Source organism: Helobdella robusta (genome assembly GCF_000326865.2).
Source record: "Helobdella robusta unplaced genomic scaffold HELROscaffold_4, whole genome shotgun sequence".
Classification (NCBI taxonomy): Eukaryota; Metazoa; Annelida; class Clitellata; order Rhynchobdellida; family Glossiphoniidae; genus Helobdella; species Helobdella robusta.
In genome coordinates, this window is record NW_008704902.1 from 478,309 (window position 1) to 504,919 (window position 26,611).

At 32.6% G+C, this 26,611-nt stretch overlaps 7 protein-coding genes across 7 annotated transcripts; 1 reads left to right on the top strand and 6 right to left on the bottom strand.

Moving 5' to 3' along the window:
• Window positions 1-47: 47 nt before the first annotated feature.
• On the bottom strand, window positions 48-2,155 carry HELRODRAFT_185020 (hypothetical protein). The gene is made up of 7 exons (XM_009024385.1): window positions 2,140-2,155; window positions 1,908-2,014; window positions 1,651-1,764; window positions 1,334-1,442; window positions 1,106-1,198; window positions 934-990; window positions 48-816 (listed from the first exon to the last, which is right to left on the bottom strand). Exons 2-7 carry the CDS (start codon window positions 1,959-1,961, stop codon window positions 770-772), a joined length of 474 nt encoding a protein of 157 aa, XP_009022633.1. The 5' UTR covers window positions 1,962-2,014; window positions 2,140-2,155; the 3' UTR covers window positions 48-769.
• Window positions 2,156-2,855: 700 nt separating this feature from the next.
• Window positions 2,856-3,488, top strand: HELRODRAFT_162065 (hypothetical protein; the record flags this gene model as incomplete). Its single annotated transcript, XM_009024386.1, has 2 exons — window positions 2,856-3,084; window positions 3,349-3,488. The coding sequence occupies 2 exons, from the start codon at window positions 2,856-2,858 to the stop codon at window positions 3,486-3,488; spliced, it is 369 nt and encodes a 122-aa protein (XP_009022634.1).
• A 668-nt stretch (window positions 3,489-4,156) lies between these two features.
• HELRODRAFT_162066 (hypothetical protein) lies at window positions 4,157-4,615 on the bottom strand (the record flags this gene model as incomplete). Its single annotated transcript, XM_009024387.1, has 2 exons — window positions 4,157-4,290; window positions 4,408-4,615. 2 exons carry the CDS (start codon window positions 4,613-4,615, stop codon window positions 4,157-4,159), a joined length of 342 nt encoding a protein of 113 aa, XP_009022635.1.
• A 966-nt stretch (window positions 4,616-5,581) lies between these two features.
• HELRODRAFT_162067 (hypothetical protein) lies at window positions 5,582-9,295 on the bottom strand (the record flags this gene model as incomplete). Its single annotated transcript, XM_009024388.1, has 6 exons — window positions 5,582-5,639; window positions 6,484-6,608; window positions 7,136-7,254; window positions 7,789-7,851; window positions 8,174-8,212; window positions 9,271-9,295. The coding sequence occupies 6 exons, from the start codon at window positions 9,293-9,295 to the stop codon at window positions 5,582-5,584; spliced, it is 429 nt and encodes a 142-aa protein (XP_009022636.1).
• A 337-nt stretch (window positions 9,296-9,632) lies between these two features.
• Window positions 9,633-10,767, bottom strand: HELRODRAFT_162068 (hypothetical protein; the record flags this gene model as incomplete). Its single annotated transcript, XM_009024389.1, has 3 exons — window positions 9,633-9,757; window positions 10,093-10,188; window positions 10,650-10,767. The coding sequence occupies 3 exons, from the start codon at window positions 10,765-10,767 to the stop codon at window positions 9,633-9,635; spliced, it is 339 nt and encodes a 112-aa protein (XP_009022637.1).
• A 704-nt stretch (window positions 10,768-11,471) lies between these two features.
• Window positions 11,472-15,801, bottom strand: HELRODRAFT_162069 (hypothetical protein; the record flags this gene model as incomplete). Its single annotated transcript, XM_009024390.1, has 4 exons — window positions 11,472-11,590; window positions 12,175-12,525; window positions 13,096-13,396; window positions 15,466-15,801. 4 exons carry the CDS (start codon window positions 15,799-15,801, stop codon window positions 11,472-11,474), a joined length of 1,107 nt encoding a protein of 368 aa, XP_009022638.1.
• A 924-nt stretch (window positions 15,802-16,725) lies between these two features.
• Window positions 16,726-25,033, bottom strand: HELRODRAFT_185021 (hypothetical protein). Its single transcript, XM_009024391.1, has 11 exons — window positions 24,748-25,033; window positions 24,288-24,520; window positions 24,020-24,106; window positions 23,735-23,868; window positions 23,265-23,384; window positions 23,022-23,100; window positions 22,845-22,906; window positions 22,177-22,255; window positions 18,284-18,355; window positions 17,849-18,029; window positions 16,726-17,444 (listed from the first exon to the last, which is right to left on the bottom strand). Exons 1-11 carry the CDS (start codon window positions 24,950-24,952, stop codon window positions 17,170-17,172), a joined length of 1,527 nt encoding a protein of 508 aa, XP_009022639.1. The 5' UTR covers window positions 24,953-25,033; the 3' UTR covers window positions 16,726-17,169.
• Window positions 25,034-26,611: the final 1,578 nt, after the last annotated feature.

The window sequence follows — 26,611 nt, forward strand, 5'->3', positions numbered from 1 at the left end:
AATTTCATCCGCGCACATTGCCGTAAACTGCCATCACAATTTCAAGATTTTTGTTCAACTTATTTATTGTCGAAGGTGGCCAATTTTCGTCAAAAAGTAAAACGAAAAAGCAAACATTAAATGAGAAACATCTGTGCTTGAACCAATCACATCAATTTATCAACTACAAAAAAAATATTAACAATCCTTAAAAACCATCTTCAACAACCAATTTATTTCAAAACATTGTTAAGATAAAGACATTATCTTGATTTAGCTACATAATCTTAACAGTAGATGGTCTTAACGTAGCTCACAAACTTAGAAACGAGATAAATAACTGCTCCAATGTGCATGTGACATATAAATACACAAAGCATGGTCATTTAACTTTTGTTTTCGACAGTCGATGTGGTGAATTGATAACCATAACCATCATAAGAATATCTTTAGGTAATAATTAATATATATAAAGGTACAAACATATTAGCATTCCATAATTTAAAATAGACTACTTAAAAGTGAATTAAGCTTTTTTGGTTTTAAAATTTTAGTAGAAAAAGAGCCCTAAAGATGATAATAAATATTCAACATTAATAAAAAAAATGAAATATATAGCTAACACACACAAACACATTTTAATATTTATACACATATTCACATCCACACAAACACCTATATAACATAAAATATGTATAAGTGTAGGTATGTTCGTGTATATATGCATGCATATTATATACATTAAGAATCATCCAGTTAGTTTTGTTGTTCAACTGTCTCCTTGCAAGGCTTACTTCACTTCAGTTTTGGATGCTTCGTCAAAGTTTTCGACCAGTTCTAGTGAGAAAATTTGAAAAAAGATACAAAATATTAAAAATGAGAGATTGTGATGAAACAGGTTTTAATCTGAAAACAACCATTAGTCATGGCATCTATAGAATACATCTTACTTACCTGGTACTTCATCATCATCTTCAATAGTTCCAAGTTTAGATTTGTTCTCAGAAGCCCCTAAAAAATTATACAAGACATTATTATATTTTATATATTAATATTTGTCAGTGGCATTTAAAACATCATTAGGAAAAAAAACTTTGATAACATAAACAAAAACTGATCCAATCACCTTCAGCTTCTTGTGAAGCCATTTTTTTCAATACAGCCGTCAAACTATCTGGCCTGAGTTGACTCAATATAGATGGCAACAGATCCGTAACAGCTGAAAAAAAATATATCAATTTAAAAACAATCATCGAAAGCATCAAAACACATAGCAGGGTTATGCACATCAACCACAACACAACCTCGCTCCTAAACTAAATTATTTGTAATAAAAATTAATAATAATTATTACATTTAGTCTCACAATGACCAGTGACAGCAAAAGTATTTGATTGCAAACAGGCTTGAACCTTCGGGTTGTTGAAGTGAATAACATCCCCATCATCTTTGATCATGTTGACCTGAACATTTAAGCATAATAAAAGCATTGTAATGATTTCAACTTGTAAAATCGTCTTCCAGTGCATCAGGCGAGTGAAGTTTTAGCTAAGGATTTTATTCTAAAAATTTAAAGCTAAACTAAAAAAGTAAATATGTTAAATTGTTAAACTCATATGTTAAATTAGAACAATGAAGACAATGATTAATGACACCAAAAAAAAAGATCACCTCCTCAATGCCAGGAATGTTATTAACTCCTATTTTTTTGAGGACCATCTGTATTTTTTTGTCGTCAGTGACATTTGATTTGTGTACTACCTTCTTCTTTCTTCTGGCGCTACCCTGAAAAAACAAAAGAATGAATGAATAAGAACATATGAATCATTCAATAAAACAACATGGCGTCCAAATCGAAATTATTGAGAACGGAAAAATTGTTAACAAGAAACGAAATATGGACACAAAAACAAAAGAAAAATGGATACCTTTCCTCCGATGCGGACTTGCTCTTGCAATTGTTTTAATTTCTCTGCGTTCATTTTGTTCGGCAGATAGATCCGAGTAGGAGAAAACCACTTTTTACTGTCTCAAACTGAAATGTTTGAAAAGAAAATAATTTTTAATCGTAGAAATGGCAAAAAACGTTTTGAAAATAAATTCTAGCGAGCGTTAGTAAGAAAAATACATTAAAACAACTCCGAAGGCAATGCAACTCACGCGGTCATAAGCAAAATGGCCGTTTCTATATTTAGCATGAAAGATCTTGTATAAAAAAAACTTTTTTCTAAACATAGTCAACAAATTTTTTAGGTTTTACATAAGGACATTAAAATTAGAAATAGTACATAAACCGCTTTATACAACCCATACACCATATTTTTGTGAACATATATTTTTCAACTTGGTAATTCAAGATAAAAATATTAATTTTTTAAGTATGACAAACATAATATGACAAATATAAATATAAAAATATTCCTTATTTTGTTATTTTCATTACAACTTTGTTTTTTGTATCAATACATATATAGAGAGTATAGTGGTATATTCTATATTATATATATCAATAGTAATATTTTATATATGTCCTTATATCTTAGAGTTTATAATGTTTCAGGATTCATATATCAGCTTCATTCGACGGCATGAGTTGATTATATAACAATTTATATAATAATATATTGGATGAGAAAGGTCCAAACATTTTTAGTCTATTTTATCCATAAATATGTAATTAGGTAAAAATGTACCACAATAGCAACTTATTGAAAAAAAATAATATCCAAACAAAAATTTTTTTAATTTCCGCGTCATATGTAAATAATATGAAAAGCATTTGAACAATTTTTGTTATCATTAATATTAATTCTTCCATAATCTGATAAACTGAAAACGTTTTGGAATAAAATTGTCTAAAATAAAATTCTGCCAAAATGATGGACGTTAGATTTTGCGCGAAATTATCTTTCATATTTTGTTTCGTCGGTTTCGAGGTTTTCATACTGCCATCGATTAATCTGCACAGCGGTGCGGACGATTACTCGGTCAGTTTCACGGTCCTGTTCACCATCTCCTTCGTCCTCAACTACGTTACCTACCAGGAATCCTTCACCGTCCAACCGATCGCCATGATTCTCTCCATCTCCTTCCTCATTGCCACAGGTATTTTCAACTTTTTCGAAATCCAAAAATTATTCCAATCGCGCTACGAAAAAAATTGACTATGGACTTGATTTGTAATTGATGAATCCAACTTTGAAGTTATAAATTGTATTGGTTTTATTTTATTTAACTTTTAACATAACAACGCACGCTTGAAACGCAATACCAAACAACATAATTACACCACACAACAACAACAAAAAGACAATAACACTAGTAACAACAAAAACATATCCACGCTAAAACGAAAACAACACACAACAGCCCTGTACATGTTCATCATCTTCCTGATAGAGTGCAACATCAACTTCTCGAACAGGCCCTACTCCTTCGTCTACCTGCTGTCATCTTCGCTGCTGGCTGTCCTCTCAACCATCTTCAAAATCATTCAATTCGTTCATTGATTCTAATAGTCATATAAACATTTTTTAGTTATGTTAATAACAATATCAAGTGAGTGAATGATTGGTTATCTAACGGGTAGATTTATTTAGATGTTGGTTTTTGAAAATAATTGAGGTTATCTGGATATATAAATTAATCATTTAAATGATTCATTCATTCAATTTTTTCATTCATTCATTCGTTCATTCGTTCGTTCATTCGTTCGTTCGTTCGTTAGTTCGTTCGTTCGTACGTTCATTCATTTAATTAGTCATTGAATAAATGAATGATTTATTTATATACCTATTTGTATTTTGATTCATGTCACTCATCAGTTGAACACCGGTAAATGGCGACCCATCATTTCGCAAAAAACTTTAAAAATTGTTTTTTATTTGAACAATGTCATATAAATAATAAATACGGTACAATATATTGGTGTCAAGCGCAATAGCTTAAATATTTTAATAGTCTCCCAACTCTAAAACATTTACCATAAAAAGTCTAAAAATTCAAATAATTCAGTTTTAATCTTAACTAACAAATTGTTTATTAGGAATTCACCGGCTGTTGAAATGATATTTTAATATCAGAACAAAAACAAATTATGTTAAGTTGCACCCACACACACGCACACTCACTCACACACACACACACACACACAAAACAAATACACACACATACAATCTCACATCAAGAAAGTAAAAATGCCAAAACATGCTAGCAGACAGGCAAAGTACATGATGGATACGTAGAAGATGACTTGTGGCACCTTCATGAACATGTAGTTGTAACATATGGCCGAATTCAATACTAATACTTCTGTTTATTGGGTGATCATTTGATGGTAAATGATTATTGATAACGGTTTTGGGATTTATTAAATTTCGCTTATTGCAAATAAGTCATTTATACATCACCGTCTTCATCCTCACTAACGTGATGACCCAATAAAAATGATCCCTACTGCACCATTGCCACCACTGATGTAGTACGTCACAGCCACGACCACAGCCGCCAACGAAACGGCTGCCACATAATCACACCAAACGTCCTTCTCCATTAGCATAACTTCCGCATAAGCCATCAGGTAGATTTGAAAGTGCAGGGCGAACACGTACCGGCGAATGTAGTACCAGTTTACCATTTTAACCTATGACCTCGAGGTAGTGACGTCATTGGTGGATGTTACGCTACTGTATAATGTTAGCAGGTGACGTTTTTATTATGATGTTTTGTTGTTATGCTATGATGATTTTATTATTAGATTGTTATACGATGATGATGTTATGTGTGACGGTATTAATACGATGAGACAATATTATTATAAGGTTATAAGATGATAATGTTATTAGGGCGTTATGTTATGTTATAGCGATGTTATATAATGATGTTAATATTATAATGCTACATTATATTATACCGCGATATAACATAGTGGTGTTTTTACATGATTCATGGCGCATATATCATATATGGTATCATCACTTCATGATATCATTACTTCATTATCACATATGATATCATTACTTCATGTGTTGGCGATAAACGCTATATGATGATGATGGTGTGATATGTGGTGGTGGTACACGATGATGTTGTGTGGTGATGTTGTGTTCTAATGTTAATTATTATGCTTTGGTTGAAATTTGATACGTGTCAGATATAGACGTAGATTAGTGATGCGAATTTTCTGTCTTTGTATGATCAAGCTGTTGATGCTATATATAGTTGCTGATGTGTTAATGTTGTTGATGTTTTGATATTGTTGATGCTAAAATTGCATCTGTCGTTGGTGTTGTTGTTATTATTATTATTATTGTTATTAGTAGTAGTAGTAGTAGCAGTAGTATTAGTAGTAGTAGTAATATTAGTAGTAGTAGTAGTAGTTACGTAGTGGTTTTTGCTGTTGCAAAAGTTTTAAAATTTCTAGTAAAATCGTTTATATCTATAATACTTTGTGATTGTTTAGATTCCGGAAAATATAAATAGGATAAAAAAGTGCTTTCTTTAATTACATTAACCATAACAATTCGCATCAATCTAGGTCGTTCTTATAAGAAATCATTGCATTTGCTGTTATTGTCATTCTTAATGTCATTATTATTTATTATTAATTCATTACTGTTATTAATGTTTTTGCTAAAAATTCGTCGACCCAAGAAGCAATCCTGATGAAAAAAATATTTAAATTATTTTTATTAATATTTTGTTATAATATTAATCATAAAAAAATCATTTTTCGACGCTTTTATAAAATTTTAAGATTGAAAAAATTGTTTAATAACAATGACAGATTTACACGATCAAAACAAAAGATATATAATTAATTAATTAATTTATTTATTCATTCATTCATTAATTCATTCATTTGTTTTTATTTATTTTATTTATTAATTTATTTGCCCTTTTTATAAGAATCACCAAATTTTTACACGATGTATCCATAAAACAACTATTCATTTCTAACTTTTAATCACTATTTTGGTGATTCAAATAAAACAAAATGTTTCACCTGTTCATCATCACTTTCATTTTTATAGCCACGTTTAATGTTTTTTCAACCACCATAATCTTTATAATCATCATGACAGTTATCACCAACATCGTCGTCGTTATCATATCATGTTTCCTTACTATTTTTCAATAGGGATATTTGAAATATTCCATGCTCATTATGTTTTGTAAGCGGGAGACACGTCAGTCGGATAATTTCAAAGTAATACTCTCAAAACTTCATTATTTTCACAAATTTTGTTATTATACTTATATAGCTGTTGGAGGGATGGCAGAATTTACGTGATTCATTCCATTTCATGGACCTACCACTGATCCTCTTTATCATTTTCATCATTCCCATCGCTCACCATTCTCACCATCATCTTCATAATCACTACCGTTGTTCATCAACCCCATCGTTCACCATCATCACCACCACTTTACAGTCACCATCGTCACATCGTCACCATTTTACCAACTTATGCGTGGAAGAAGAATGTAGAAACGATGAAGAACCCGAAAAAACAGACGAGGAACATTTGATAAATGGCCTCCATGGCTGCGTATGGGAAGTTCTCCTGGCCGTAATACATTAGGATGGCTGCTGTCGTCGCTAACGATACTATAAATAGAATGTGTAACTATAAATAGTTTGTATAACCATAATAGTGTTGTAAACTCTGACCCTCGTTACTACCAACATCAATGCTACAACTTTAGTGTTGCAACTTCCAACGATCGTTGAGTTAACATTATTCACTAGGTTCAAGTTTTCCGATAGATAAACTCAACTGCTTCAAACGCAAACTTTGTTTAATGTTTATTCGAAGGCCAATAGTAATAGAAACACTAAACTAATCCAAGTAACTACATAAATCACATTAGCGACTTCTCGTCAGGCCTCGCTACTTGACCTCGCTACTCCTGCCCCTTAAATAGCCTCTGTGCTATGGTATGAAAAGATTCTATAGCTTACAATCGATTGGCAATTAGCAAAGATAACAAATATAACAAGGTAACAATAATTAATTATATAGCGTAATTCCACTATTTCCGAGGTTATAACAGTAGATTGCAACTATGGATAAAGTAATTATAAATAGATTGTTACTGAAAATCGTAATTTAGCCTATCCAAACGAATACTATTCTTTTCTTCTCCCGCTTACTGCTCTTCTTGGTTCGGTGTTCTCAAACATAAGCACAACTGCAACACTATGCTCTGTAGAGGCCATAAGGATTTGTGCATACAAAGGTTTCCAGCAAGGTTTGAAGCGAAGTCGTAAATCTTATTTATGTAGTTTCTTGGATTAGTTTAGTGTTTCTATTACTGTTGGCATTCAAATAAACGTTCAACAAAGTTTGCATTTGAAGCAGTTGTGATCATCTCTCAGATATCTTGAACCTACGGAATAACGAACATTTGACGATCATTGAAAGCTACAACATTGCACACTGGTGATGGAAATATAAAGATCATTGAAGTTATAACATAGGTGAGGGTAGTAACGAACGTCAAGGGTTACAAGAGAATTTTACATAAGTTTGAAGCGGTATATTGATGTAAGCTATAGTTCATGCCATAATTAATTTGATATTATTAAAATTTCAACATTAAGTAAGTTCAGAATAAAAGTTAATTTAAGAAAATAAAAATCGATATTTTTGATACTCTCAGAATAAAATTATTACTGCCATCATCCACTCACCATCATCAGCATTTTTGTAATCAACATCTTCGTTGTCATTATCATCATCTTTCACATCATCATCTTTTTCATCATCATCATCACTTTCATCATCGTCATCATCACTAACGTACCTCCGCATGTCATTATGACTTTACAAAATAAATCTTCACCGACAGCTGCGTGGTAGACTGTGCCTCCGTTTTGACAAATTATTTTATTAAAATAATTATTCTATTTTATTAATAATTATTTTATTAAATTAATTATTTTATTTAGTTAATTACAAAATTCCGAATCACGAATGTCATTATGTATTATACCGAATCGATCGAACAAAATACAAAGCTAACAAATATACCGAACAAAATCAAAAACTATCTCAACCAAAATATCAAACTCAACCAAAACTCAGCCAAACAGAATATTGTATCGAACAAAAACCGATTCAAACAGAACACCGATTCAAACAAAACACTTAACCATTTCGAATACAAAACAAAGGAATTGAAAACTAACTTATTGATAAAACAGCCGTTGCGCTGGCTAATACCAAGTCTGCATGTTTGTTGATTGTATCTAGTGGTTTGAATTTTACATACAACATCATGTAGTTTTTACTGAACAAAATGAACATGAACAATCGCATAGTAAACCAATTCATCGTTTTAGGAATTTGTCCTGTTTGATCGTTCTTACCGTCTTGTCATTTATGAACGGGTGAACAGGAAGTGAAGAACAAAATCAAGAGAAATTATTATTACTTTTGCTATTTTGTTATTGTGGCTGATGTTTTCGTTAAGTTGTTGTTATTTATTTTAGCAAATAATAAATCCTTGTTTACTTTGTGCTTTTCCAGTTTATTTATCATCTTTCATAGTCGCTTCGGCTGAACATGTACAGACGTAGAAGCGATGGTAAATTTTTAAATGCTTTCCAATAAACAGCAGACTTTATTTTGAATTTTATAGGCATTACGATCATTCACCGCGACACAAATAAGCCAAATTAAAATTAACTTCTACAGTTTTAAATCATTAAAAAGAACAAACGAAATAATGTTGATGTCGTTGTTAATGATGGTGAACTAGTCAAAACATTTTTTTTTCTATTTTGTTGTTGTCAAAATTTTTAACTCAACTTTTTTGTATTGTTACCATTATTTAACAAATTTGAATATAACTTTTTAACTTTATATAATAGTTTTGATGTTATGTATGTTGATGTTTACCGTAAACAATAATAAAAAGATATTCGAGGGAAAAATGCTTAGTCTACTAAAATAAAAGTGTGTCGACTGATCTCACATACACCCGTACGATTTTTTGGTTTTGTCTTAATGAGTTGAACTCAGAGCGCTCCAAACAAACTTTTACCGAATTCGTACTTCCACTTATTTACCTTATTATTATTACTATTACTTTTTATTATTATTATTATTTTATTATTAAATTTTATTTTAATTTAATTTTATTTTAATCATGACTATTTCTCTATTAATTAACTAATTATTGACTTTAAGCATTTGATGAAAAATAAAAGATCTGTTCCCATTATTCATTATTGTTATGGCATGACTGTTGTTGGGTCTGTTATTATTGTGATTATTGTTTTACCTTCCATTACTTCCTCGCCCTCCATGTTTGACATGCTACAGCAGACGAAACATCACCGGTGGAAAACGTTTTGCTATTACTATACTATAAACAATTTTAAATAAATCGAAATTATTTGTATTTAATTAAAAAAAGAATCTGAAATAATTTGTTACATTTTAGAACAATTCTTTCACTGGTGTTTGAATTTCGTGAATTAATTGTTTTCAAATGTGGAAAAATTAAAACAAAAAAGTATTAATTAAAACATGAAATTTGGATAAACCAATTTAACAGAACGATAAATAAAACAAATAAACGATAAAAAAAATGATTTAAATTATTGTAATAATTAATAATATATAAATAAATAAAAAATTTATTTATTCTGCAAAATTGTAGGTGAGGATGGCAGCCAAAATTTCGAAGGAGAAGCCAATGTAGGCCATGATACTGAGTGAGTGCCAGTATTGTTTGTACATTATTGGCTTCGCCAGTACTAAAACGCCTTTGATCGATTGAATGAATGTATGAATGAATGAATGAATGAATGAACGAACGAACGAACGAATGAATGAATGAATGAACGAACGAACGAACGAATGAATGAAAGGAAGAATAAATAGGTGAATGAATAGGTGAATTGATGAATGAATAAACGGACGGAGAATGTAATATGATAATATAATAACATAATATAATGATATGAGCAAAAATTTAACGTAACGATAATTTATGTAGCTTGATAACGATGTGATAACGTAACGTATAATGAATACAATGGTGTGATGTAATGATTTATTGTCAGAACTAAATGTATTAACGTATTGTAATGTAACAGACATCCAGCCAGCGAGAAAATAGGGATGATGAAGCGGTTTAGCCTCGTGATGGAGTAACTAATTGTAAGCATGGCCACAAGTCCGAACAAGATGAGCCCTACGTGTGGTGATTTTTGTTACTTCAACTATTATGACATGTTGACTTGTTATCTAATTACATAGCATTAGGTTGGGATGTAATGTGGTAATAATATTGTAATTTTGCGTGGCAATGTGATGTAACAATGTAATTAATAACAGAATGATACAGTGATGATGAAATAGATGAACGAAATGATAAAAATTTTAAGAATGAATAGATGAAAGGTGGATGGACAGGCCTAAAGGTATGGATGACAAAATAAATAAACGAATGAAAAAAATATATGAATATATGGATAGATAGATCTATAGCTAGTTAGATGGAAAAACGGATGAACGAATGATAATTATAGGATCTGAGTAGTTTAGTTTCACGATGAAATAATTAAAAGAGCGGGATGAGTGGCGCGAGATTTTGTTCAGGAGATAGTAGTACCAAATTATAACACGGTAAATAAAATAAGAAGTGAATATTACCCGTGTGTAGCAGGATGAATGGCACGAGATTTTGTTCAGTAGTCTTCGAGTAGCCGATTAATTCAGTGTGGAAAGCGCATACAGTAAGTACCTGCGCCATCCTAAACCAATTCGGCATTTTTGTCAAATGGGTAGGTAGGTAGGTAGATAGGTAGGTAGGTAGGTAGGTAGGTTGGTTGGTGGATATGTGAAATTTGATCCCTTTAAGTTTAACTTAATTAAAAGTTTTTGCTGTGTTTTGTAAGTTCAGATCGTTCTGTTGATAGATTTTTTTTAAAGAATAAATCATAACACTACAAATAAAAATTGTTTAATTAATTTACTAAAAGTAAATGGTCGATGTTGAAAAATGAACTTTTTGTTGCTGGATTGATGTAATAGATTTGTTTTATCGTTTCAATTGACTGTAGTTTGTTGAGTGTTGGATGAATTGTTTGCAAACAAACTTAACGTCACTTGTGTGCATTTGAAGAAACACTGTTTAGTTTAATAAATGCAGGTAGTAAGCCTGAGAAATGCAAGCAATGAAGATAGCAAAAAGTTGACTTATGTATTGTTACATAAACAAGCAAGAATAATAACAAAAGTCAAAAATATTTAAAAAAAAATGACCCCAACATTATTTAATAAATAAAACGTTATGCAACACACGTAAAAAATAATTTATTAACTTATTCATCTATTGATTATTGGAGGATAATTTACATAACTTAGAGAGCAAAATCTCTAAACAGTTCACTACAGATGGCGATGGTACAGCTAACCAAGCCAAGCACGTACAAAACTGTATATAACGTTGTTACGCCAGGCCGGGGTAGGCTATTACATTCTGACAAATATGACGACAGCGACAAATTGAAAGATTGAGGCACAGTGGATGAACGTGTTGCCGTGACTCCAACTCCCGCCTTGAACGACCAGCCTCATAAGCGATAACACTACTTTATTAATAATAATTTGTTATTACTAATTATAATTTTTAACAAGATATAATAACTTTGTTTTATTTTTAGCCATTTTACGTTTATTAGTAAATAGTTTAGTCATTCATAAATGAATTACATTCCAATAGGCACGTAACAGAGGTTAAGTAAAAAATGTGAATTGGACGAACACGAGAAATTTCCGAATTAAAATTTTGTGATGTTTTTCAACTAACTTTTATTCCTCAAATTTAAAGCCTAACTTATTCCTGCTGACCCTGAAAATAGTTGAGATACTAAATAGGTGGACGACTACTTGGCTGGTAGGACCGATGTTATAATCGATACGTTATAGGTTTGTCAATGTAGCTACTGAATGTTATTACTAAATAGTAATATTAAAATATTATAAAATTTTTATCAAAAATAAATTCAGCAATAAATGCAATAGATTTATAAACATTTTGGGCAAGGAAGCAAAAAAGTTCCCGCCCAAACGCTAGCTATGCCCGCCAGTCCGACTTTATATGAACAAAATCGTTTTTAATACTAACAATTATCTCTAATAATTAAATAAATTAGACAAATAATGGTATGCCTACCGGTCATGAGTCCAACCGGAAAGACGAGAAATCTATCCTTTCTAGCTCGATAGTCATCTTCATCGAAACTAACAACGACCAACGCTGCGATTACGTGAAAAATTAGCGCTAAAAACGTCACCACATATGAATGGTACTCCATCCTAATTGACTGTGAGAACGCCAACAGATGAAATTGAAAAGCCAGAAAGCTGAAAAATTTTGCGTATCTTAGTTTAGGTCCAGACTTGAATTTAAAACGAAACGAGGGAGACACTCGTCGAAATGGCTTTTTTGGTGACGATACTGCATTAGGCGGCAACGAGGTGGTGGCAGCGGCTGCAGGCTTTTGAGAATTTGACGCTTCTACTGCTGGTGATGTTGATTTTGTTGGATTCATTATACCTTAGTCAAAACGATACGGCGTGATATTTTGTATTTCATGTTCCAAAAATCCTGTTCGAGCTCAATGTTCCAACTCTTGTTTGTTTACTCATTCAAAAAACTTTTTTTCAACGAAATTATCAAAAATTAAAAAATAACAAAATGCAAATAGGCAAGTAACGAGAAGGAAATCAATTAAATTTCCAATCTTTATTATTTATTTGGTCTGATTCGTCGTAACAAAACATCGTTCGACGGAAACGAAAAATAAAAAAATAAATACAAAAGCAATATATTACTGCTGTTTATCAACAAAAGCGTTTATTATTGATTATCGCAAAACACACACACACATACACATACAATAATGTATATACATATATCATACATATTATACACAAAAAGTATGCTGTTAATTTTTGAAATTACATTTTACATGTTGGGTTTGTTTTAACCATTGTGAAACGTTTAATGATGGCAATTGTGACGCCATTGATGAGTCAGCGGTGGCAAATGTACATGGCACCTGAATGGACGGAATTTCACCAGCCAGCATACCAACTTCTAATTGAAATAAAATATCATGAATATAGCGTTGAGCCACAGAAATTTCTACCCTAGGCCTGTTGCAATTTCTCATTTTGTTCGCAACATATTCTGCAAAAGCCAAATTCTCATCTCTAAAAGAAACAATTTCCGACAGAGACATGCACTTAACAGCTTGTTGTGCAGGAGAGTCTTCATTAATTCGGACTCGTTTATAAGGATTCTTAGGTGTTTTAAATAGTGGGTAGTTGTTCCCATGTTCCACATCTGTTACATCTTCTTGCTCCTGATCACCAGTGTCCAAAAAGGTGTCCTAAGACGAAATTTTTATCAGTTGAAAGTTAAGAACTTGACAAATTTATTTACATAACAATTCTATAAAATTTTATCAAATTCCTCTCAAGTTAATGCTATAATTATATTCAAAATTTTCTGTCAAACATGCAGCTTCACATTAAACCAATTAGAGGGCTAATTGCATCAGTTACGAATATTGAACTAATGTTTAAAAAACAATCCGTTTGCAATGAATCACAGCAAACTCGTGAAATGCTCAATTCACAAATTTTAAATAGCTCTGATAATTTGATGGACTGAAATTGTTAAGCAAATTTTTTCCTGTAAAGGTGTTTTGAGTAATTTGAAAATTACTGCACATCTAGCAGTTTTTTCAAAATGCTGCAACAGCATACCAGATTCTTCAACTGTTTAATAAAATGAATAATATGTATTGAATTTAAACTTGACTTGAATTTCAAGTTCGTTTATCTATTTTAGTAATTTATTTACACATTTAATAATTTATATTCCTTTCACTAAGGTTACTACTAGTATTATTTATTACTGCAATTATTATTACTATTACTATAATTGTTGTAACCATTCTAATTTGTTAAGTTAATTTGAGTGCCTTGCAATTTATAAATTGAGCTAAAAAACATATTTGGCTAATCGATTGAGCGAAGCTGTTCAAAACAAAACTGATGGATACACTTATCTGTGTACAGTGAGGAAATGATTGTGCTGTCAAAAGCTATTTTTTGCCCTGAAAAAAACATTGTTTCTATGATAGACTACAAAAAATTAATTGGTTTGAAAAATAGACTATGACAACTAAAAGGCCAGCAAGGTAAAATCTTGTCTATAATATCACATTAAATTCTTGTTATATATATATATATATATATATATATATATATATATATATATATATATATATATATATATATATATATATATATTGGTAACAGACTGTTGTTAACGCAAACATTTCAAAAATTCAACACTACTTTCAACATTGTTCAACTTTTTTATATTTCTTTTTAATTTATTAATTTCAGAGAAATTTGACATTTTATTGTTTTTTAAAAAATTTTTATTAAATAAATTTGCAAATAGCTATTTTGAGTTATAAATAACTCATCTTCAGTGCATTATATATAAGGTATGTCAGATATTTGATATAAAGGAAAAATTTGCTTTTATATCAAATATCTTACATACCATATATATAATGCACTGAAGATGAGTTATTTATAACTCGAAATAGCTATTTGCAAATTTATTTAATAAAAATTTTTTAAAAAACAATAAAATGTCTAATTTCTCTGAAATTAATAAATTAAAAAATTTGAACAATGTTGAAAGTAGTGTTGAATTACAATTGAATTTTATTGAAAAACAATAAAATGTCTAATTTCTCTGAAATTAATAAATTAAAAAAGTTGAACAATGTTGAAAGTAGTGTTGAATTTTTGAAATATATATATATATATATTTGATTAAATATATCTGCATTTTGATTAAATATATATATATATATATATTTTAGTTGAACAAGACAGACCTTTTTAAATATTTTTTGATCTATTTTGTATATACAATATACCAATTTCCCCATAAATAAATCTTTTTTAATGAAAAGCAATGATTTATATTGTATTTTTAATTTCATATAAAGTATTGTTTCCGGCATTTGTTAAGGCTATATAAGCCTCCTCTGGAAAGCACGTACAGATTGTGGTACCACAACATAGCAGGAGACAGATTTTCAACTGCAAAGATACCTACTAAGGTAGTTTGTGATAAATTTTGTGATTACTTTGTTTTCCAAGCAGACAGAAAAGTAAATACTTTGTTGTTCATTTAGCTAGATGGAGAAGAAGCTTGGCAATATGAAACAATAAAATAAATAAAACAATTTACATTTATACTAATTTACTTAAGTTGAATGTTTACAAATAAAGTACATGAATAAACAACTTCTTTATTGCATTTAATTAAATTGAATCTTAGTTTTAATTTTGGTTTATTTATTTATTATGTGATTCATGATTAAATAGAAAATAAGAAAAAGTAATTAATAGAATAATTTTTTCTCACTTCATCACTCTGCATATCCTCCAGGTGCATGTCTGTGATTTGGCTGCCCTTTGAGTCATACGATGGTAATAGGAACTGCAAATAGTTGTAAGCAAACCATGCCGACTTCCTGGTCCCACTTGCATTCTTTTTTCGTTCCCGGTTGAAGGATGTTTTTATATTATGAATTTTCTTTTCTACCTCTGACTCTGTAACATTGTACTTTGCAGCCAGAGATCGCAGGGCCGCCTTTCTTTTTTCCCGGTTTTTAAAGTCCGGACTCGTTACGTCCCACAAACAAGAACATGACGAACGATAATCTTCAATAAATTTTAAGACGAGTTCGTTAGACCACATGCTTTCAAAAAAAAGCTATTTCAAATATTTTTGTAACATATAAAATTTAAATAATTTTTCAAACAACTTTAAAAAACTAAAATTTAACCTGAAAGAAAACAATAAAAATAATAAGAATAATGAAACAAAATCCAAAGAAGCGATCGGGAACTTGAGACGTGCGATTTTCGGTATCGCCGTAAATCTCACCATGTCCATATAGAAGAGGGAAGGACCGCATATATAGTGTACTCGGAAGATCAGATTTTCAATTCATTGGACATTTTATTCTATATATATATATATATATGATTGGACGCCATTTAAACGATGACGACTTCTTAAATGCATTTTACATCACTTGATTAAAGATATTATTTTAATATCGTCTTCACTCAATATTAATTTCATAAAATTTAAGGACGAAACGACATCCAACAAACAGATAATGATTAATTTCATAAAACTTGAGAACGAAACGACATCCAACAAACAGATAATATACAGAAAAATTAGAGGATTTGGTTAATTAGTACACGATGATGAACGACAGAAATGAGTGTGATCCAAAACTGCAACAGCTTGAAGATGAGAGAACGAGAGGACACAATTTGAAACTGGATATGTGTTATTCAAAAAAGAATCTCAGAAAGAATTATTTCTCCAGTAGGATCATGAATAGGATAGTAAATAGGATTGTGCCAACAGTCTGCCAAATGGTGTCTTAAATACTGATAGTGTGAATCAAGAGGCGGTTCCGAAAACTTAATGGATCATATACTATACATAATATGCTAATTATCCCCTTTGATAATTTTTCCAGAAAGTTCCAGAAATTACAGGAATGGTTTTCAGAGTAAACCTTTACGCAGCTAAAAGGTGTTTGTTTTGTTTTTCGTTAGATTAAATTTAGTCAAAATGTTTGATTGATGAATATTCAAAAAATGATAACTCTAGTCAATTGTTTATTTCCTCGTCAAAATTTATCGACCCAAAATACTAATAAATCAACTAAAAAATTAATAAAATATAAAAAGAATTTTGAAATAGATTGTATTTTGTTATAACAAGCCAGCCAAAAGTTTTTTGCTGTTGATGATAGATGTCTATAATTAGACTTTAAATAACAATTAATCAATCCTCGTTTATAGTCTCCATCCGTTATGGGTCGGACAGACTTTAAATAACAAATGACTTCAAACGTAGCTGGATAAAGATTTTGTGGGTTTGCAGAAATAACAAGTAACAATCTTTCCCCATGTTCACTATTATTTATGCTGATTTAAAAAAGGCGTACACAAACAAAACCTGAAACAAACCAGAAAGAACAAACAGCGAACGTAAAAATGTTCAGTTGTTCACACAAAGTAGAAATAGAAAGTCACACAATCACAGGTCAAACTGATGAGATGATCCGCTTGCAGTCTTTCCAGTGACGTCAGCTGTAATGTCGTCCTCGTCACCGAATCGATTGTAGTGATCTGCGTTTGCGATGAAGTGGTAGAAGTAGTTGATTATGGTCTCATACGCTTGAATGCTGATACGTTCGTTCGGTCCGTGTACCATTGACGACTCGTTGACGAAAACTATAGTCGGTATAAACCGGTATATGTTGTCGGATATGTTGACGTAATGACGAGAATCGGTTAGAGGGAAGAGAGAAACTGTAGCGGTGGTTCAATATTTTAAAGTTGGTTGAATCAAAATATAAGTTGAATACAATTTTCTCAACCAAATATGAATATCGTAAACTTGTTAAACGACCTACAAAATGTAATATTTGTATTTAATAAAATTTTATGATAGGAATCGAACTGAAGTGCTTGAATGTTGTTTTTTAGTTCCTACAGGTTACTCATAAAAATTAACAATTATATGCTATTTGGAGGTTCCATGCATAATTATTGCGAACGAGCGACGGCGATGCTGGCCTTGCTTGCACTGAAGGAGATAACGATAACAACACCACAGAGCCATTCCACTACTAAAATTTCAAGAACATACCAAATAAACTATTAACAAAGTTGTGAACTGAACTTTTTTAGAAACTCAACAATTATCGACAAACTTGGTAAAATCATTAAATTTCCCTTCCATATCTTCTGTAATGTCCTTTCAATGAGTTCAAATCCAGGACAGAATGTTGATGATGAAGATTCATAACATGACTGAGGAGTGGGTTTGGAGTATTCCAATATTTTCATTTTCACTCTTTCGTCGTTTATGACATTTTTATCATGCTCCAAAACCTCAATTTGAAAATATCATTTTGTTATTACTCTTTTGGAATGCCACATTATGTAACAAATTTATTGTTTGTTCATAATAAACGAATAAACGAGTTACATTATTACAAATTTCATGTAAAATATTCAAGGAATCAAAAAAATTTAACCAAAAATCGCTGAACATTTCAAAATGATAATCGACAAGTATAAGAGTAAACAGAGTTAATCTAATTAATTGATAGCCAACAAACCAGGCGAACAGCCACGCAACTTACTTCCTCTAAAGTTTCAGTCATGTGAATGCGATGATCCACAACTGCCCTGGCCTCAGTGGCAATGACATTGTTCTGTGTGTCGTTGTCGTCGTGCTCAAACAGTTAATTAGCACTACACAAAACTGTTAAATTATCTAATTGTGAAATGCTAGTAAGAGCTACAAATTTTTCAAAAGGCATTCATCACTAAAATGATTATACACGCTTATAAACGCACACACCACACACACACACCCAGGACATACACGCACACACCACACAACTACGTATGCTTAGGTATGGAGGAAGAAGAAAAGAGAATATTTATGAGTAAATTTTTTACACATAAAATTTTTGGATAATCCAATTCCACCATCCACTCTTGTAGTTACATCACTATTGTTAAAAAAATAAACTAATAAAATAAAACTGCCAATTTTACAACTAATATTGCTACTAATAATAATAACAACAACAACACACGTTTAGATGACATTTTCCCCGAGATCGGGGGTTGCCGTTTGGCTACCTATGATGAAACCGAAATACCCCTCGACGCCATCCACATCTGTCACTCGCCTCAGTATCACGCAACCCCGCTTTCACCCACCCTGTCCTTCTCCACCTGCTCTCTCCATCCCAATCGCGGACGACCCCTTCCTACCACTCCTTCAACCTCGAACTCCAACGCTCGCCTAATCCCGACCCTTTCATCCCTTCTCAACACATGTCCATACCACCGCAATCTCGATCTCCATATCAATGTCACAATGTCCTCATTCAGTCCCATCATCGACATCAGCTCTGTACTACTCCTCCTATCCTTCACTTTAACCCCACACACCATCCTCACCATAGCTCTTTCAGCCCTCTGCAGTACACTTTCCTCCTCTCTCCTCAACACCCAAGTTTCACCACCATATACCATCGCTGCTCTCACACATGCTTTATATACCCTCCCTTTCATCTTCACTGACCATTTCTTTCCACACAATACCCCACCCAGTTCCCTAAATTTCATCCATCGTACACGAACTCTAGCCGTAACTGCGCTCAAACATCCTCCATCCGCGTTCAGCTTATCCCCTAAGTAAACAAAGCTTTCCACTCTTTCGATACCACCACTCAACCCCGTCCTTGCGTCCGTCCTATTAATCACACCATGAACACATTTCTTACATTTGAACGTTCCTTCCACCTTTTTCAGTGCCCCCCTCACACCACTACATCTCTTATGCACCCATTTCTGACATCCTATACACAATACCGAGTTAGCCTTCACTCTCCTGTCACATACCCCACAGGGGTCTATTTTACTTATCACTCGCTCCCCACCTTCCCCACTCACCATTACCTTCGTTTTACCAATATTAACTTTTAACCCTTTCTTTTCAATAACACTTTTCCGTCTGTCAAATTTTAACTGCAATTCTTCCATGCTATCAGCCATCAAGACTAAATCATCTGCATACAAAATCTCAAATAACAACCCCTCCATTATGTTTCCACACACAACATCCATCACAATTGCAAACAGAAACGGTGATAACACTGATCCTTGATGCACTCCTACCTTAACACTAAAAGCGTCCGACATCCCCCTTCCAACCCTCACCTTTGTCTTTGCCCCTTCATACAGCTGCATCACAGCTTTAACAAGTCTCTCATTCACTCCTTTCTTCCTCAACGCCCATTCAATGACCTTCCTCGGTACTCGATCAAAAGCCTTTTCAAGATCCACAAAACACATGTACAATCTTCGCTTCTTCTTTCTATAATTCTTCTGCAACATGCAACATTCTCACCATGAACAACGCATCCACCGTTCCCCTACCAGGCATAAACCCACACTGCATTTCATTAACTGTCACCATATTTCTCAACCTCCTCTCAAGCACCCTCTCCACTACCTTCATTCCGTGCTCTAGCAATTTCACACCCCTATATGACCCACAATCTCTCACATCTCCTTTGCCCTTATACAACGGCACCAACACACTGTGTCGCCAATCCTCAGGTATACCTTCATCATCAAACATACTGTTAGCAACTCTCATCATAACTTCAATTCCTATCACCCCACTCGCTTTTATATGTTCTGCCGCCACTCCCGAAACCCCTGTTGCCTTACCTGGTTTCATTTCTCTAACTGCTTTCTCTACTTCCTCTATCGTCACCTTCTCTATAGGTCCGTGTGTGACCGCGGATTCCACATCTCCATCCCACTCATTCTCTTCATTCATCAACCTTTCCATATGAGCTTTCCACACCTGAGCTTTTTCCTCCTCATCTATGCACAACTTGCCAGATCCATCCCAAACACATCCATTCCCTATAACATTTTTCCTATCTTTCATTGACTGCTTTGCTACTTTGAACATTTTCCTCGAACTCACATCAAATTCCATTTCCTTCATTAACCTATCTGAAGCTTTCGCCATTGCAGTTGCCACTGCCTGTTTTGTAACCTTCTTAGCCTTCCTATACTCAGACTCCGCTTCCTCCGTCATGTCCCTTCTCCATACCCTAAACCTCTCCTTCTTGACCTCCAAAACCCTTCTTATATCTTCATCCCACCACCACGTCTCACCATGCCTACACTTTCCTTTCGTCCATCCACATACTTTATCTGCCGTAGCCGACACACAGTCCCTGTATCTCTCCCAAACATCTCCATCCTTACCACTCTCCCATTTTCAGCCACCTTCACTTCAAATGCCTTCCTCACCTCTGCATCCTGCAACTTCCATGTCTTTCTCTTTGCCACAAACTCATCCTTCTTCCTCCTCCCCATTTCTTTTGATGTCACATCCATCACAACCATACTATGCTGCAGCATACCAGGTATCGCCTTCACATTTTTCACATACTTCCTATGTTTGGTCCTTACCAATATATAGTCTATCATCGACCTATGCTCCCCTGACCTATATGTAATCAATCGCGCTGGTTCCCTTGTAAACCAGGTATTCTCCACCACCATGCTATGTGCATCCGCCAACTCCAACACTCTACGCCCTTCCTCATTCCGTATACCATATCCCCATCCCCCATGTACACCTTCATATCCGTCTGCATCCACCCCCACATGACCATTCAAATCACCCAACAACACCACAAACTCATCCAAACCCGCTTGCCCAATCTTGTCAGAAACATCAACATAAAACCTATCCTTCTCCTCTTCCTTCATACTTTGTTGCGGAGCATATCCTGATATCACCCTCACTATTACTTTTCCAAACACCATCACCACCACAATTACCCCATTGCTTCTCCGCCTCACTTCCAACACCTTCTCCACCAACTCTTCTCTTACCATCACACCAACTCCTCCCGTACCATCATCCCCCTTCCACCACAACTTATATCTTCCACCTTTAGCCCCCACAAACCTTGTACCCTCACCCTTCCATCTGATCTCCTGTAATGCAGCCACGTCAACCATTCTCCTCTGCAGCTCCTCCACCACTTCCAAACTTCTTCCTGTCAACGTGCCTACATTCCAGATACCAAACCTCCAACCCCTTGGTCTACAAGTAGTCCTTCCATCTATAGTGCTTTGCACCGCCACACTATAGAGTGGGGTGCCAGTAGCCAGACCATCCACAGGGCCTTGCACCACAACCCCATGGACTGGGTCTCCGGAGATTCTTCGCACCCTCTTCTGCCGGATACTGAGGGCCATTGTTATTTCCGTCATCATAAGTATTATTTTTTGGCTAATTTTTACGCAGGACGCCCTTCCTTACGCAACCACAGTTATAAGCGGTGGGCCTAGCCTTTGATGATCCAACATCACTCACAAGGCAGTGAGGGTCAGTTTAATGTCATAACCAGAACTAAATAACAACAACAACAATAATAATAATTATTTATTATCCATTAGTATTGAAAACAGGTGGGTGACAAGCCTTTGTGCCGGCGTGGAACATGGTGATGGCGGTTGTAGTCCTCATCAAGGCGTTCATCAGCTGGTTGCCACTGAAGACGCTACAACAGCGTTACATTTTCACGCATTGAATAATTTAAAGTAAATAAATTCCCTATAAACTCTCGAAAAAACATTCATAAAGTAATTATTAATAAAATAAATACTGATAATACAATTTTATTTTTAAGTCAAAAATAAGTCAAAAAATGACAAAACGAAAATTCATGTTTCAATTAAGTAAGAACAGTTTTTTAGTGGTCTATACATCAGTTAAAAAAGTTAGCTTGCCAATTTTCTAGTGACAATTTAATATATATCTCCATCTTATATTCTGCACTATGTACAATTTTTATTGGATTGTATGACTTTTTATTGCCCTGTTTGATTTCAGGTTTAGTGAACACTTTCCACAAAAAAAAATAATTAACCACAAGTATACCCTTCTTCATATAAAAATTTCTTATTCATTAAATATGGTAATACAAAAAAATACCATAACACCTGTGTAGTTAAAAAAAAAGAAATTGGCACATAAACAATTCACTTCATTGTCTTAGCAAAACTTGATGAACCTCAAAATGAAAGTTACAATAATTTAATATAACAAACAAACAAACGGATTATCTTAAAAGACGATGTTGATCTCACCCGTTCAGAAGTGGTGACAGAAACCGCACATTCTTCAAAATTAAGCTGTACGGGAATCCAATCTGCAAAATTAAACATAAAGTACTACACTTAATAAGAGCAGCAATGCACGCCGAAATTTAATTGTAAAATTGAAAGATATTATTGATATTATTATTTAAAACGATGGCAACAAACATAATCAGCCATCTTATCAAACATGACAACATCAGTTCCACCATATGACAATCTGGAAGGTAATGGGTGGGACTCTAACCTGTCAATCAAATTTATGAAATCATCACTAATTATCATCCTCATTTTCATCATCAAACAAAAACCAACATTTCATGATAACTCAAACTCAAATTGAAAAAAAAGAGAATAATATCTGTAAAAGTGTAAAACAAAGACAAAAGACTAAAAATAAAAATGTAAAACTTTGAGATGGCATTTGATAGGACGCCAATGCTTGACTGCTTGTGGGGCATGGAGGCATGTCCCCCAGGCAAGCTGACAGACAGTTCAACTGTGGCACGACCTTTCTCTGATATTCCTATGCTGAAGTATGCATTTAAGCATGTGACTATTAATACAAACGAAGATACTAATTACAACGAAAACTTTAAATAAGTCATGATAATTTAATAATAATAACAATAGTCATACTAGGTCATAAAAATTTGAATAGATTATAATAATTAGAAAATTTTGTATTTTCACAAAAATGGCAATTATAAATATTAAACAAAGCAATTGTTAGACGAAACGTGAATCTTTAAAAGTAAATAATTATTATAAACATCATACACACAAAATATTGATAGTATTTTACAAATAAATAAAATGCTAATCAATATAAATCAGTTAAACTGAAAATTTAAACTATTAAGAAAAAAATTACGAGCTACCAAGCAACAAGACTGTCCATACTGAAGAATGGTGCTTTTGTAACTGTTGTCCCTTCATCGTGAATAAAAGCCAGTCTGACATTTCTTTTTTCCAGCAACTTCACTATTTCCACTGCTCCATACTGACCGCCACACTGAAAACATATTCATGTTAGAATATTTTTGTTGCTAACTTTATGACTAGAATTTAAACTTAATTTTAATAAAATAATGAAAATTATAAAAATAAAAAAAACTATTTTTGTTAAGATCACTATTAAATAGTTATCATTTAGAATTTCTAGCCTCTTCATCATGTCCAAATGCCAAATATATTGTTCTTTTAGGTTTCATCCCATTTTTCAGATGTAATTCCATTGCTTCCAAAATTCCCTTAAAAGATCAGGAAGATGTTTAATAATGCTAATTATTAATGATGACACATTTTACTCTCAAGTGATACATAATTATGTTCTGTCAATCACTGAAGATCAGTATTAATGAACAAGTGAACTAATCTTTTATAAATGTAAATGAACCATTAATTTAATATCAAAACCATAGAAATTCATACAAAAAGGCTGCTTTTGGTATCAATAGCTCCTCTAGCATAAATCATATTCTCAACAATGTTGGCATCGAATGGTGGTTGGTCCCAGACCTGATCATCTGTCGGCACAACATCCAAGTGAGCTGTCAGTAAGTATGGCTTCAATTTTGGGTCTTGTCCATTTACTTTATAGAGAAGACTGTAATTGTTTACACGTTCCCAGACTGTTAGAGGTGAATTATGCAGAACTGGATAGTCTAAAAAAGAGATAAAATATAGACACTAAATTAATAAATACTTAATTTTAGAATTGATTCATTAAAATCAGGATAGAAATAAAGACAATAACTATACTGTGTGTTGTATATATTATTAATAAATTCACCTTATAATTTAATTTTAAATTTTAAAATGAAGGACATGTCATATCTTAGAAAATGGTTTTTTTTTATTTTGTAGTATATTCAAAAAATCTAACACTAACTATTTTCAATGAAGGATCCAATGAGAGATAGGGCAGTTTCGTTGTACTTTCCAGCTTCCCAACAAACTGTTCGTAACATCAATCCAGACCTGAATCTTTCTACTGCCGAATCATTTAATTTGTAATCGGACAACTTTTCCTCTGTCGGAATATTTTTTGATGTAACTTGAAGGAAAGTAACCACCAAGAATGACAAAAAAATCATCACAACGGAATGCAGACGGCAAGTTCCAACTTAATAAAGGACCGGCAAGTTATTACAAGGCACGTACAACCTACTCTAACCACTTAAGAAAGTTAAAAAGTTAAGCCAAAGTTTAAAAATTTAGTCAGCTGTTGAATTAGTAAAGAAGTTCAGTTTTACACACTTTTATAAGAGGCTTCATTGATAAAACGACAGGACCCCGTTATATCCATGCCCGTAAATGCTAGCAAACACTCAGACTTATTCTATATATATATATATATATAATATGTATATATATATATATATATATATATATATATATATATATATATATATTATTGATGAAAATTACTGCATGTTCGGCGTTAGTTAACTTCAAATTTAACTTTTCGATTTTTCAAGAAACTTGAAAATGATCTAATATGTATGTATGTATATATATATATATATATATATATATATATATATATATACATACATACATTGCTACAAAAAAGTAACCTCAGACTGGCTTTTGTTCACGTTGAAGGGTCAACAGTTACAAAAGCACCATTCCTCAATAGTCAATATGGGGAGTCTGGTTGTTTGGTAGTTGGTCTTTTTTTTCTTAAAAGTTTAAATTTTCTGTTTAACTGATTTATATTGATTTATATTGATTAGCATTTTATTCATTTGTAAAAGGCTATCAATATTTTATGTGCATGGTGTCCTTAATAATTAATACTTTTAAAGATTCCCTAATACTCTGTGAATAGGTCAATCCCATGCATACAACAATCCATTGGGTAAACTGGTTTTAAATGGTAGTTCGTGTAAGCGGAAACAACTTAAATGGTTCTACACTTGTGGCAAAAATAATTTCAATGCTTTCATAACAACGCCTCACCAGAAAAAAAGCTTTGTAGATTTTGTTTTGAGCAACTGGTTTTGTTAATCTCTTTGAAAAAGTTAATTTTTTATAAAGTTAAAATTTGAAATCGATTAATAAATGTTAGACTTATCTCGAACTCTGCGTTGGATGTTTAAACGTTATTGCCACACCTGTACATCAATTTTCTCCATTATTATTTCTACAGCTGAAGCTCGCTCGCTTGCTACAGAATTTGTCTGTTGTTTGTTCTCCTGAATTAAATTTTAGTGCATCGAGCAAGATGGACGTCAATTACAGGTTTGGGAACGAACTGCCGAGAGCAGATGGACAAACTGGCCCTGGTTAGTTAAGTTAGGTGATCTTTTTTAATTTTTTTTGTACTTTATTTTATTTTAATATTTAATTGTTTGTGCGTGTCTGTCACCGGGTGTACAGCGTATGCGGTTGATTGATTGTGCACATTTTATTCTTAATTTTAACAATAATAATAATCTCTCAATATTTAAAAAATAATTATATCAAAAATTTGATTAAAAATTTATTCAGCTCAGCAGAATGTTAATCCCTTTGTAGTCCCTGTAAATCCTGGTGATCCCAATCCGAAGATCACTCCAAAACCGGATGCCAATTCTTACCCCGACGGATATGGGGATTTCGATTTCGGAGAATGTAAGTAAGAAAGAAATTCTAAATTTTTTTTTAAAATTTTTTAGAGATATTTTATTTTCTAAACAACTGTTTTGTTTGTATGTTATATTTTTTCTTATTTTAAAATAAGTCTTAAATTTTTACCTTGTCTTGTTTTG

What these genes read in the sequence shown, in the direction of transcription:
- HELRODRAFT_185020 (XM_009024385.1), bottom strand. Translation starts at nt 1,961, where the DNA reads ATGAACGCAGAGAAATTAAAACAATTGCAAGAGCAAGTCCGCATCGGA. An exon ending in ACATTCCTGGCATTGAGGAG is followed by an intron (nt 1,443 to 1,650) that starts GTGATCTTTTTT and finishes TTAAATGTTCAG; the next exon opens with GTCAACATGATCAAAGATGA. An exon ending in AGATGATGATGAAGTACCAG is followed by an intron (nt 817 to 933) that starts GTAAGTAAGATG and finishes TTTTCTCACTAG; the next exon opens with AACTGGTCGAAAACTTTGAC.
- HELRODRAFT_185021 (XM_009024391.1), bottom strand. Translation starts at nt 24,952, where the DNA reads ATGATTTTTTTGTCATTCTTGGTGGTTACTTTCCTTCAAGTTACATCA. An exon ending in TGGATCCTTCATTGAAAATA is followed by an intron (nt 24,521 to 24,747) that starts GTTAGTGTTAGA and finishes TCTCTTTTTTAG; the next exon opens with ACTATCCAGTTCTGCATAAT. An exon ending in TGACTGAAACTTTAGAGGAA is followed by an intron (nt 18,030 to 18,283) that starts GTAAGTTGCGTG and finishes TTTCAAATTGAG; the next exon opens with GTTTTGGAGCATGATAAAAA.